This window comes from Electrophorus electricus, chromosome 16 (genome assembly GCF_041902795.1).
Source record: "Electrophorus electricus isolate QZ-2024a chromosome 16, ASM4190279v1, whole genome shotgun sequence".
Taxonomy (NCBI): domain Eukaryota; kingdom Metazoa; phylum Chordata; class Actinopteri; order Gymnotiformes; family Gymnotidae; genus Electrophorus; species Electrophorus electricus.
In genome coordinates this window covers 24,620,959-24,634,446 of record NC_137512.1, presented here as the reverse complement: position 1 = coordinate 24,634,446, position 13,488 = coordinate 24,620,959, and the positions used below count along the sequence as shown (strand labels likewise).

The 13,488-nt window shown below is 40.9% G+C and overlaps 1 protein-coding gene across 5 annotated transcripts in view; it reads right to left on the bottom strand.

Moving 5' to 3' along the window:
- LOC145651641 (C-C motif chemokine 13-like) overlaps window positions 1-13,041 on the bottom strand; it is a 73,557-nt gene extending 60,516 nt beyond the window's left edge. For 3 of the 5 annotated variants that reach the window (XR_014117411.1, XM_081698522.1, XM_081698520.1), the window contains exons 1-3: window positions 12,850-13,041; window positions 12,534-12,654; window positions 12,089-12,189 (exon numbers count right to left, since the gene is read on the bottom strand). Coding sequence is in view for 4 of the 5 variants with exons in the window: in XM_081698522.1 (XP_081554648.1) it covers window positions 12,089-12,189; window positions 12,534-12,654; window positions 12,850-12,913 (286 nt within the window). In the remaining variant the exon portion in view is untranslated. Of the gene's footprint in view, window positions 1-10,996; window positions 11,621-11,762; window positions 11,878-12,088; window positions 12,190-12,533; window positions 12,655-12,849 lie in introns of those variants that run through there. The other 2 variants (XM_081698519.1, XM_081698521.1) reach the window with 2 other exon arrangements.
- Window positions 13,042-13,488: the final 447 nt, after the last annotated feature.

Sequence of the window (13,488 nt, the reverse complement as noted above, 5' to 3'; positions counted from 1 at the left end):
CCTTGTGGAACACCAGTGGAGAGTCTACATGGTTTGGATGTGGATCTTCTCCATGTCACCTGATAGGACCATCCCTAGAGATAGGACTGAATCCATCTCCAAGTAGAGCCAGTCACACCAAGCCTGGAAAGAACAGAGAGAAGAATGTTGTTGTTCATTGTGTCAAAGGCTGCTGAAAGGTCTAGAAGAATCAAAACAGATGACTGTTTGGCAGCGTTAGTGGCATGAAGTTTCTCAGTCACTGTTATGAGGGCCGTTTCTGTAGAATGTGCCGGTTTGTAGCCAGAGTGATTGGGATCATGCAGCTGGTTCTGGGTGAGAAAAAAAGACAATTGATTATAAACTGCTTGTTTGAGAGGAAAGAGAGAAGTGATCCCAGTGTGTAGTTGGTAACACTGGAGCCATCAAGTGTGGCCTTCTTGAAGATTGGTACCACCCTGGCAGTTTTCAATGCAGTAGGCATGTATCCAGAAGGTAAGGAGTTGTTGATGATGACAGAGATGAAAGGAAGCAGATCTCTTGCGATTGTCTGGAACAGAGCAGAAGGAATTGGATCCAGCGGACATGTAGTCGGATTGCTGGAAGTCAGGAGCTGAAGAATTTCATCTGTGAATAGAGAGGAGAAAAAGAAATCAGAGAGTTGGATGTTGGGGAATGCACATTGGTTGGAGGGGTGGGAACAGAGAAAAAGAACTGGTTCATTGCTGCAACCTTCTCCTCAAAGAAGGTGACAAAATCCTCTGGAGTAAGAGATGAGGAAGGAGTGGGGGGGGAGTATTAAGGAGAGAAGAAAAAATAGTGAAGAGCTGGCGTGGATCAGATGATGATGATTCAAACTTCTCTCTGAAGTAGGATGACTTTGCAGATGTTACTTCCAGTGTGAACTTGGAAAGGAGAGACTTGTATGAGCTAAGGTCTGAATCTACGCGAGATTTCCTCCACCGCCTGTCTGCAGTCTTTAGTTCTCTCATGTGGCAGCGAAGTGTTTCTGTTAGCCGGGGGCAGGTGGGGAGAACTTAGCAGGTCTAGAGGAGAGAGGGCACAGAAGATTCTTTGATGAGGAGAGTGTAGAAATGAAAGTATTTGTAATGGTATCCAAAGAGAGAGAGGATAGAGAGTCAGGGTGAGGAAGGGTGGACAAAATAGTAGAAGTAAGGGAAGAGGGAGTTATGGGGTGCATATTGTGATGGAGGGAGGAGGAACATGTTGGAGAGGATTGAATGGAAAGAGAAGAAAGGGAGAGACAGAAGGATAGAAAGTGATGCTCCGAGAGGTGGAGGGAGGTGACTGCGATGTCTGATGTTGTGGTGGTATGGGTGATAATCAGGTCCAGAACATTGCCTGCTTTGTGAGTCGGAGGAGAGTGGTTGAAGGTGAGCTCAAATGCTGTCAACAGCGGGAGGATGCAGGAGGAATGCAGCTTGTCTGATGGAAGGTTGAAGTCACCAAGGAGAATGAGTGGATTTCCTTCAATGGGGAATTGTCGAGTTCATCCACGCCTACCTGCTGCTAGGAAGCAAACTGCAGAGGGTCCAGGAAAGGGCTGACTATAGGTCTAAGATATGGCAGCACTAGTCTTTCCAGGACCTTCCTGACATGAGATGTGAGTGCCACCGGTCTGTAATCTTTCAAGGAAAAGGTAGTAGACTTCTTTGGAACAGGAAATAGGCAGGAAGTTTTCCTCCACACTGGCACCTTCTCCTGTTTAAGGCTCAGGTTCTAGAGCTGCTAAAGGATCCCACACAACTGGGTTGCACAAACCTTCAGTACCCTTGGGCTGATTCCATCCGGCCCTACAGCTTTGCAGACTCTAAACTTTTCCAGCTGTCTTTTCACCTGGCTGGTTGTAACTTCTAGGTGGGGGGCTTGTGTAAGTTTCGAATCAACAGATAATGACTGTAGGGTGAGAGGGGGTGAGTGCTGATGTTTAAGAGGTGTTGATGTTAAGGAAGTGGGGGAGATGCCCCTGCAGGTGTGGGGGGAAGGTGTTGTGCTGAACCTGTTAAGAAATACATTCAGTTCATTGGCCTTGTCTTGAGTGCCCCTAACAGTCTGTTGCCTTATTTTGAAGCCAGTCATCTGCTTCATGCCTGTCCACACCTCCTTTCTATTCTGCTGAAGCTTCATCTCCAGCTTCTTTCTATAGGCTTCCTTGTTCTCCTGGAGTCTCACCTTAAGCTCTTTCTGTACCCCCTTCAATAGTTCATTATCCTTAAGTCTGAAAGCCTGTTTTTTACTATTAAGAAATTCCTTCAGGTCTTTGGTGACCCATGGATTGTTATTAGGGAAACAATGTACCCACCTGACAGGAACAATGAAGTCAGTGCAAAAGTTGTTATAGTTGGTGATTCAGTCTGTGACACTGTTAATGTCCTTGCCAACTGATTCATACAGCACCTCCCAGTCTGTAGTCTCAAAGCAAACCTGCAGAGCCTCCTTTGCCTCTGGTGACCACCTCCTTATCGACTTCTTTGTCACAGGTTGTCTTAAGTTCAAGTTCAAGTTTGGTTTATTTGTCACATACATAGTCATACACAGTATAACTCGCAGTGAAATGGTTTGAGAGGGCTCTATCCAAACTCACGAAAAATAACAGGGGTGTATAGGGAAATATATATATATATATATACAAAATATATTAACAATGTATGTACAATATATGTATAATATGTTTATATATACAATGTACAATGTATATATGGATATGTATAAATATGTACACAATGTATAGTTGCAGCTTACAATTGAATATTTACGGTTACATGGTGGTGGTGGTTGACAGTATTGTTTTATTTTGATCAAGAAACCAGAGAAGCCATTTCAAGAAACGGTAATTTAACTAGAAAAACTAACTCGGTTAAACATAACCTAACTAGCCAGTTATCTGTAGGTTCTGTGAAAGAGCCTTGAGGGTACTGGTACCTTTGATACCTTATAGTTCGATGCTATTGTTGTTTCTTGGAAGAAAAGCCATAAGTTAGTACTGTTAGCTTCTTCCTTTGCCACATGTACAGTTTTAGAGTTTGCCTTTAGGGCACTCTATGTTACCTTGAATTCTCTTTATAACATTATTGTGGTTTGGAGTTTGGATTTGTTTTATTTTTCACTTTTTTCTCTTGTGTTTCTAGTTGGAGTCAGAGAATAGATGTTTTTGTTTTCTTTGCTTTGAGGAAATTGGGGTCGTAGGTTGTTTTGTCTGTTGTGTTGACCTTAGCCCATCCTGATGCCATACACCTTTGTTTAATTTTTGAGGTGTTTTTTAAATTTTTTTTGTTCCTTGTGATTTGCGTTGTTCCCTCCCTTGAGATAAACTGGTTAAAACCTAGTTGGGCTTTGTGTCAGCGATGGTTTCCTTTGTCTCATCCTATCCAGGGATTAGCCTATGGACTGAGCCCTATCATAAAAAGTAATTTGTGAATTTCTTTGATTCCATTTCAATTACTTGGGTTTTTCCATGGAGCATCAGGAGCTGTTTGACTGCATGCCTCAACATGTACATCAGGTACATCAGGTTCTACAGGACACAAATCAGAATATCTGCATTACACTTGAACAATGTGTCTTCTCCTTTGTCGATCTCTTAGTCATACTGCAAAAGTGTTTCCTTTAGTTTAAAAATACTAAGCCTCAGGAATTTGAAATGCATGAAAAAACAACATTTGGAGAAGAAGCAAGAAATAAAATGGATAAACAGAAGAGGGAAACAGAGAAGAGAGCTTTGCAGATGTACATCTGTGCTGTTTTGAATTCTAAAGGTGGGGCGCTCATTTGGAACATTACTAATACCCACTACAGATACAATGAACATGACATCAGTCAAGATCTAGAACAGTGTTTAAACACCTTGATTTATCCTGCACAAATTGAAGATTTTGTTCAGTTCAAACAGCAGCTACATATTCTACTCACTGAGATAAGGCCTTGGAATCAAGTTGAGGGGAAGCGAACATTTACAGTGTTACCAGTGGCCTTCTTGAAAGATCTGGAAAGTTCTATTACAAGGAGGAAAAACTTCTAAATTCATATATAACTGTCCAGTACATTCCAAACAGAGCTAATGAATTCCATGTGTTTTTTTCTGCTGAGCTGCACAGCCTCTCATCTCTACTGATGCTGATGCAATAAGAGTTCCTGTTTGTTTGCTCTTCAGACCAGTCTAACCACCATGGAACCTCCAGCTGTACCCCATTAGCTCATCTGCATGTCCATCAGATCAGTCTGACCACCTGCAACCCTCCAGCTGTACCTGATTGGCTCATCTGCCAGATCAGACCAGTCTGACCCTCTGTACTTGACTGGGTCATAACCACTGCCATTGGCTCTCCTGCCAGACTGTCTTAGTTGTTTACTCTGTGGACTACAAATTGGTTCTACAAATTGAATAACTCCAGTATTTTTGCCAAATATGTTGGTCATTCCATTTGGTTTGTTAGCTGCTTCTTCTTCTTCTTCATAAGTTTTAAAGCATGTTAAAGTTAAAGCAACTTTTATTCATTTTGCACTATTTGCCATCCAGTGTCAACCAGAGGAGGATGGGTTCCCCTTCTGATCCTGGTTCCTCTGAAGGTTTCTTCCTTCTGCTCTCTGGGAGTTTTTCCTTGCCACTTTCACCTTGGCTTGTTCATTGGGGGCTTGGAACTGGATTCTATGTACATGTGATCTCTGTAAAGCTGCTTTGTGAGAACATGTGGGGTAAAAATGCTTTATACAAATACATTTGGATTTGAACTTTTGGGACTTCTTGAAGCAGTCAAGGTTTGGCATGACCTTATGACACAATGGCAAGAGAACAAGCTCTTCACCACAACAGGAAAACCCATGAACCATTTTGAGATCATTTTGAGGCCCTCATTATCTAAATTACATTATATTCTGCATCCTTTACGCAGTCAGGTCCAAAAAATCTGCTATGTGCTATAACGAACTGAAGTGATTTGGTGCTGGGGTAGTTTATCAGGGGAACAGATCAGCCTCAAACATCTTCACTGAGCTCCTTTGGCATTGTTACAGCTTTTCAGCAGAATGCTACACACTACCACACTGAGTTAATATCATGTATTTCTCTTTAAAAGATGGAAACAGCTGACAGTGTGTGTTGGAAGTCTACATGGATTATAGTTTGAATGAAATGCATGCTGTAGCAACAGTTTAAAAAAAAGGCAAAAAGGTTATACGTACAAGATAGATTTCACATATTATATTAGACATGAGTGATTGAATGAATAGCCAAACAAAGTTTACAGCAAAGATCAAGCGCATTTACAAGTTTTGGTGTTCAAAGATAAGAAACTGGTGGAATTGCGTCAGGAGTGACCAAGGCCAACACAACGAACAAAAGCCACACTAGAAACAAAAAGATGATGGACTAAGCTAACAAAGATAAACAGACAACGACTACACTGACTACACTTTTAGAAACAAAGATAAACTCAGACCCAAATAAAACGGCAGCCACTCCTTACCACCAGTGTGTAACTATATACAGGACAACATATATACAAGATACATATATTATCCAGCAATCAAACAAACAAGGGACAAATCCAAAGTCATACACACAATCTAGCAAACACAAGCTCAAAATGTAGCAACAAGTCAAAAACCAGCAACACCAAACTCTTCTCCAATGAGGCCTCAGCCGAGCCCTTTGGCTCTTCCTCTTACTTTTATATTGTCTTCCCTCTGTTCAAGGTTTTGACTCTGCCTCTGTTGCATCCCCTGTTCCAGTGAGCCAGAGGACCATGTAAAGGAAGAGGAAAAAGGTCTCAGTCTGGGGCTGATTAGAGAAGAGACTGTTGTGTTAGTGCTTGTACTTGTGTCTGCTTTTTGATATTTCATCACTTAGGATTTGTGTGTATGACTTTGGCATCTCTCCCTGAATTATTGTTCACTGATTCCCTTGTCGGTTTGGTTGCTGGTTGCTATATTTCACTTGTATATATTGTCCTGTATAGAGTAGTTACGCAGTGGTGCAATTACAGTTTCTTTCACTTCTCAAAAGAAACGGTGCGGTCAAGATGAAGGTTCAGAGATCCTGGGATGTGCAGAAGCTCAGTTTTGCTGGAGTTGAGCTTCAAGTGGTGGCCTTGTATCCATGAACCCATGTCAGTCAAGCATGTTGAGATATGTCTGGAAACCTGTGCATCAGAGGGTGGGAAAGAAAGAATTAATTGGGTGTCATCAGCATAGCACTGGTAGGAGAACCATGACATATCATCAGGTGAGAGAGTATATAAAGAGAAGAGAAGAGGGCCTAATACTGAGCCCTGGGGGACACCAGTAGAGAGTCTACACGGATTGGATTTGGATCCTCTCCATGTTACCAGATAGGACAATCCTTCCAGTTAGGAATGAAACCATTTCTATGTGGAGCCAGTCACAGGGAGGCTGGAAAGAACAGAAAGGAGGATGTTGTGGTTTACTGTGTCAAAGACTGCTGAAATGTCCAGAAGAATCAAGACAGATGACAGCTTTGCAGCTTTAGCAGCAAACTGATATGAGGGCTGTTTCTGTTGAATGTGCTGGTTTTTAGCCAGACTGATTGGGATCATGAAGCTGTTTCTGGGGGAGGAAAAGAGATAATTGATTGCAGACAACTATCACAAAAACTTTTGAAAGTAAAGAGTTTGTCTTTGGTTTGTCATTACTTAGTTGGAGCTGTTGAGTTTTGCCTTCTTTAGGATTAAACCTACCCTGCTGGTCTTTAACACAGTTCTCCCGCCAGCAGACCGGAGCATTCTCCGTTTCCCTGGTAACCTAGTCACTTCTGTGTTTTCCAGTTTTCATTTGTTTCCATGGTTCCCTGTCACCTCCCTTTTATCTCGAGCTGCTCCTAGTTTGTCCCTAATTGTGGTCCTATGTGAACCTTGTTCCTGCGTCTCTTGTTTGCCGGTCATTGTTTCTGTATTTCCCGCTAGATCTCGCTGCTTGTTCCTACTTTCTATGCTCTTCTGTGTTTTTGACTACGTTGCTTTCCGCATTAATATTTACTTATTTGATTCCGCTTTCTTTCCTCGTCTGATATTCTCCCGTTGCTTCGCTTCTGTTTGTTTCCTCTTAATAAATATGTATATGCAAGTATTATCTGGTTTTCTTTAAGTTATTATTACTTATGTTTTTTTTTTGTATTGGCTGTTGCTTGTCTACCGTATGTAGTCCAGTTCAGTGTTCTCCCTGTATGTTCTAGTTTTATACCTCTTTGTCGTTCTGTTAGTGTTTCCTTTGTTTAATTCCTTAGTTCTCACCCTCACCCTGTGAACCTGTTACTCTTATGTTAGTATGTTTGTTCTTTGTTCTATTCTGTATTGTTAGTCTGTGTCTGTTATTAAACATATTATTTAGTTATTCTATCCCATCCGTCCCTTCTATTATGGATTCCCTATGTAGTTCAGTTCCCTCTCGTGTCTAAGGTGCCCGCACTTCGCAAGTGTGTTCTCTCTCCACCTCCAACATGTCCAGAAGATAAGGAGTGGTTGTTGGCAGTGATAAATAGAAACACATCCCTTGAAAGTGTCTGGAACAGCGTAGAAGGAATGGGATCCAGTGGGCATGTAGTTGGATATCTGGAAGTCAGGAATTGAAGGATTTCGTCTGAGGAGAGAGGAGGAAAAGAAGCCAGAGAGTTGGATGTAGGGGAATTAACATGGTTTGGAAGAGTGAGAACAGAGGAAAAGGACTGGTGCATTGCTGCAAGTTTCTCCTCAAAGAAGATGATGGAACCCTCAGGGATAAGAGGGATGATGGGGAGGGGAAGGATTAAGGAGAGAAGAAAAAATACTGAAGAGCGTCCGTGTAATGGGTGCTGATGGTTCAAATTTATCTCTGTAGTGGGATCACTTTGTTGATGTTCCTTCAAGTGAGAACTTTCAAAGGAGTGAGTGGTAGGAGTGTGGTCTGAATCTAGCTGAGTTTTCCTCCACCACCTCTCTGCAGTGTTAAGTTTTCTTCAATGGAAACGCAGTGCTTTTGGCAGCCAGGGGGCAGGAGGGGCAGATCTTGCAGGTCTGGAGGAGAGAGGCACAGAGGATTCATTCATAGTGTAGAAAGGAAAGTGTCAGTACCTGTATCCAGGGAGGGAGAAGAAAAAGAATCAGGATGAGGAAGGGTAGACAATACAGTAGAAGCAAGAGAGAAGGGAGAGATGGAGGACAGATTGCAACAAAGGAGGAGGACCGTGTGAGGGGGGAGGTGTAGACAGAAAGAGTGGGGAGGGAGAGAGTATAGAAAGTGATGATCTGAGAGGTGGAGGGTGACTGCCATGTCTGGTGTTACGGCCTTATCACAGACACCCCTTGTGTACTCAGTAATCCAGGACCAATAGGGCACAACCTAACATATATCACAGAGATGCACACTCCACTGTTTCAATTAATTTTGTGCATCTTTATAAATTACAAAAAAACAATCACAATATAAACCAAAATTACTTCCCTAAAAAAAATAAAATAAAATACAATAATTCTATCTTAACTCCCTAAAACAAAAACAGGGTAGAAAAGGCAAAAGAAACACGTCACCCACCTTAAGTACAAACTCATAAGGCCATATTTCAGGAAGTCTACAGCTGATAGCAATGTAGAAACTCAAAGCCATCTACTGTGACTGCATGGTAGCCACTGATCAAGACACCATGGAGAACCAAGACATGAGCAACATACCTATTTAAAGAGGAGTTCATTGTCCCGTTGGCCAGTCAGGTTGCTTAGTTTGGAGAGATGAGTCACTTCTTTACATCTCAAAGCACAAAAGCACAAATACCTTATCTCATAATGTCCAAGGAAGTAACATTGATGCTGTGGTGCTCTGTTTGAAAATTTGGGTCATTGTCTTGCTGAAATGTAAACCTTCACCCCCACCTAAGATCTTGAATTAGAAAAGAGGTTTTCACACAGGATCATCATCATCATCATCATCATCATCTCGATTTTCTTGGTACAGGTCGTGGCATCAGCAGGCTGAAAAGATCAGCCAAGGCTTTTCTATTCCCTGTATCAGATTCCAGCATTCCATTTTTTTCAGAAGAGGTTGGACTTGGAAGTGCTGCCACCCACAGTAAAGCTCAACAGCAAAAACCCATGATCACTAACAAATCTGTGCCAGAGACCAGAGCTGGTCCATAGTTCCATAACCTTTGTGGAAACCACATTAATCCTCCTAGGTTGAACTATAAGACTTTTTCTAATAGGAATTAGAACAGAACGTCTGGTTTTTAAATGCAGATCATGACTCCAATTTGCCAGTCGGAGGGCATTGTATTCCTCGGAAGAGCCAATGTGGTTCATCAGAAAGATTCTAAAATATTTTTATTTTTGAGTGAAATTGGAAAAATCTCTTCCTGAGTAGTAGTTTGGAAGTAGTTTTCACTACTCAAAGGTTCAAAGGTTAACCTAGGCATTTCTCTTTCTGCTCTTTAACTAATAAACTGATCTTAAAAAACTCTTCATGAATTCATGTCCATATTTATAGCACATAGTTGTTAATAGATAACGTTCAGATCAGGTCTTTGATAGTAGATTGTTATTTTGAATTATTAAAGATAAGCCTGACATAACTCCCAGGATTAAAGACAACAGTTTTAATAAAAAAATATTTTATTACAATATAAATTAAAATAAATTAAAGGGACTAAGTCAAATAAGTCCTGACAGTTCCAGTTCTACACTCTTGAACAGCAATTAGTGTAACTCACAATAACGTACTTATTTTCACTAAAATAAGATTTGTTTAGTTGGGTTGTCACGGCACGCTTCCCTTCGCACTGCTCACGTGGTTCGGCCCGCGCGTGCAGTGGGAACTCACTGATTGTCTTGTTCGTAACCACGTGCGCACACCTGCACTGGTTTGTCTTTATGTGTGTATTTACCCGCCTGTCGGGCTTTGTTTCTGTTTATGATCCTGGTTGTGTTTATGATCCTGGTTGTTATTCGTGTTCACCCTGCATGTTCTCTGTGAGTACCAGTATATTTACCAGTCGTGTATCGTCAGTAAATGTTTGTCCACGTCATGGCAATGTGGGTTCTGCTGCTTGCTCTGCGGCACTCGGCCTGTTACAGCTCGTTTAATGTATAGATATTTGAATTCCAGTGATTGTATATATACACACATACACAGTTTCTATAACATATACAGACATCACCTGCCCTGTTCTTTAGGTACAGTTGTACCTAATAAACTGATGCTGCATGTGACTGATCAACCAGTAGGTGGCGCCAAACCCCTTTACCAGGAATTCGACATAATAATAAACTTTATTTGTATAGAACGTTCTTAAATTATTCTTTGTAGTTTACAAAGTGCGTTATGGAGAATAGAATAGAAGGGTAATAAAGCTTATTCTGCAGAGATCTCTCACCTCAGGAAGGTATCTGACAGGAAAAGGAAAAGAAAACAAAAGAATTTAAGATAAGGAAGGCTATAAAGCACTAAATTATGAAAGAGTGAATGGATGAATAATAAACCTCATTGCATGCTGGGATCCATCACACCAGGAAGGTGTTTGCTATAATATAGCATATAAATGTAATATATAAGAGAAACTGAAACTACAATCAAATAACTTAAACACAATGAGAAAATGAAAAGACATTAAAGGAATGAACAGTTTAAAACATTAGTTTATGAATCAGTTCATTTAAAGGCTGTTTAAGACCACATTTCCAAAGTGCAGCAGTATTGAAAACTAAAGTTAAAATATAGCAGAAGTGTAAACATACGTGATGTCACACACGCAAACCTTTTACAGGCTTCTCTAAATATAATTGCTTTATTTATTTTGGATTTAACTACAGCAGATACTAAGATGAGTTTCTGTCTGCTCTGCTTCAGATCAGTGGTTCCTGTTTTATGATAAAAACTCAGTTTTTTTTTTATTTTTTGTTTTTTAATTTCCAATATTATGGTAAAAATAATAGTCACATAAGTGAATATATAGTTTTGTAGCATTCTTAGTGTGCCAGTATTCATGATTTTAAAAATGATGTTGATAAAACTAAAAAGATATTTAATATTTTTTTATTACCAATATTCATTATAGTAACAAAAGTACATTAACAAAGCCAATTTGATACTGTAATGGCCCGAGTGCCACAGAGCGAGGAGGAAGACGCACAGACTCCCTCGACACAGACAGACGTTAATTAATCAAACACGAATAATGACTACGGCAGCACTCACATGGAACAGGCAAGGTGAACACAGCTCACAAACAAACATGATTACGATTAAAGACCAACAAGAATGCAAACAGCAACAGGAGCTTAAATACGTACAAACAACCACACAAAATTGGGTGCAGGTGTGTGCTAAACAGCATAGGCGTGGTTACAAACGAGACACACTGATCTCCCACTCCACGCGGCGGGCTGTACCACTCAAACAGTGGTAAGGGGAGCGTTTCGTGACAGATATTCAAGTAATAAGGCAATAACTTGTGTGCTCTTTGTTACCAGAGAGCACTGCGGGACCTGCAGTTTTTGTTACACTATTGTATGAGAGCATTGTGGGATATGTAGTTGTAGTCTTGGCTGCGGGACTGTTGTGTGTGTCCAGAGCAGCGACATGGCTGCTGACCCACACAGCATCTGGATTCACACAGAACAGGTTTCTTGATAAAGTTTCAAATCTGCATGATATGACAAAATATGATAAAAACCAGGAAGAAATTAGAAAACATCATTCTGACAAAGAGAAGGTTTAACTACATATACAAGTAAGTGCACATTTGGTCTCATCATCCATATCTTCATTTCAGAATTATTACTCACATAACGGCTTTAATGGTACAGTCACTGCCTGTATGTGTGTAGGACACCACCTTCTCCAGAGGGATCTCCAAATCAGTCACACTGGTACAACAGTCTGTGTTACCCACATGTGGAGCTGTAGGAGTCACAAACAAGCAGCTCACATCATGATCCCAGCACACAGTAAACAAATGACTGACCCATTTTTCCTGGTTTGGTAGAATGTTAATTTCCTCCCTCTCTGTGTGTGAATGTGGGTTCAGTAATCAGTCCCACAGTCCTGCTCTGGTGATGCTGCTCTCTCCTACACTGACAGTAATGCAGCTGAGTAAATTCAGGAGACTCACCACTAGAGACCAGCTGCCTCTGGTCCACTGCTTTCATGTGGTCATTGACCCAATCAGAGGCAGGATCCACACAGAACATCTTTCCACTAATCATCTTAAAGCTGCAACAGAGACAAAGGTACAGCAATGTTCTGTTAATACAGCAGGCCGAGACTAAATGACCCAAGATGGCAAAAATGTACCTGTGTGGGAAAATCACAGTAAACATTCCTGATGTAAATGACACTATCAGTGATAATTCCCTGTGGATGTTTCTCCCACTGGGCTTAATGTGAGTGTGTAAAATCAGCTCTTAATGTTGTTTCTACAGCACCTTTACTGTGGTGTTTCAGCAGGAAGTCCAAACCTGATTCCAGAAATGGTTCAGATGCAGTGTGTGGACTGTGTTACATATATGAAGGGCTGTAGTAGGCATGTGCTGCCTCTCAGAGCAGGTGATACTCACACCACAGCTTTGATGGAGCAATCACTTCTGGTCCAGTTGTAGGACACGATGTGTTTGAGGGGCAACTTTATCTGAGTCAGTGCAGGACAGCAGATAATCACAGGGTTAGAAGCAGCAGGAGCTGGAAGACATCAGCAAACAAACAAAGTCACTCAGTACAGCAGTACAGCAATGAGAGATTGTACCACTTTTCTGTGTCCTTTGACCTAAACTATGTAACAGTGATGTAAAAATGAATTCACTGAGTTTGGTTCACATTGGTAGTTTTCACAGTAAAAGACAGAAAGCATCATATAACAGAGAGATGGAGACTCACCACTAGAGACCAGCTGGAGAGAACAGAGCAGCAGCACAAACAGCAGAGCACACAGCTTCCTCATTCTAGCAGAATGGCTGATTTCACACAGACAGTCACAGCTGTAGTAAGTGCAGTGTCCTCTGCTGTGGAATAGAGATCAGTGTGTGTAGAATCAGTGTTCTGATCTCTGTTATATAGGGAGAGAGAGGGCTGTTCTCCAAATATGTACACAGGAAATCCTCTTATAGCTCCTCCTTCTTATTTAGTTTTTCTCAGTGAGCTGTGAACTAAACATTTACATTACATTACATGTGAAATAAAAAATATTTCTCAGACTTAAATAATATCTTTTTACAATATCTTTCAATGTCTTATTTTTTAATCCAATCAAGTTGTAATTCATTTTTGAAATATGAATGAAATAAACTGTGCAATGAGCTGAAATTTAATTCCTGTTAACTGTGGGAAGGAAACCAAAAGCTCAGAAGGTAAAATGTTTTTGTTCTTTTTTTTTTCCTGTTTCTGTGTAGCCAGGTGGAAAGATGCATGTACACTTTGTGTAGATTTAAAGAGTTTTTGTTGTCTGGCTGTTATATTTCCTTTTGAGTTACTGTCTCTTTAAGAAGCCCGTCTCGCGTTCATTCAGTGTATTAGATG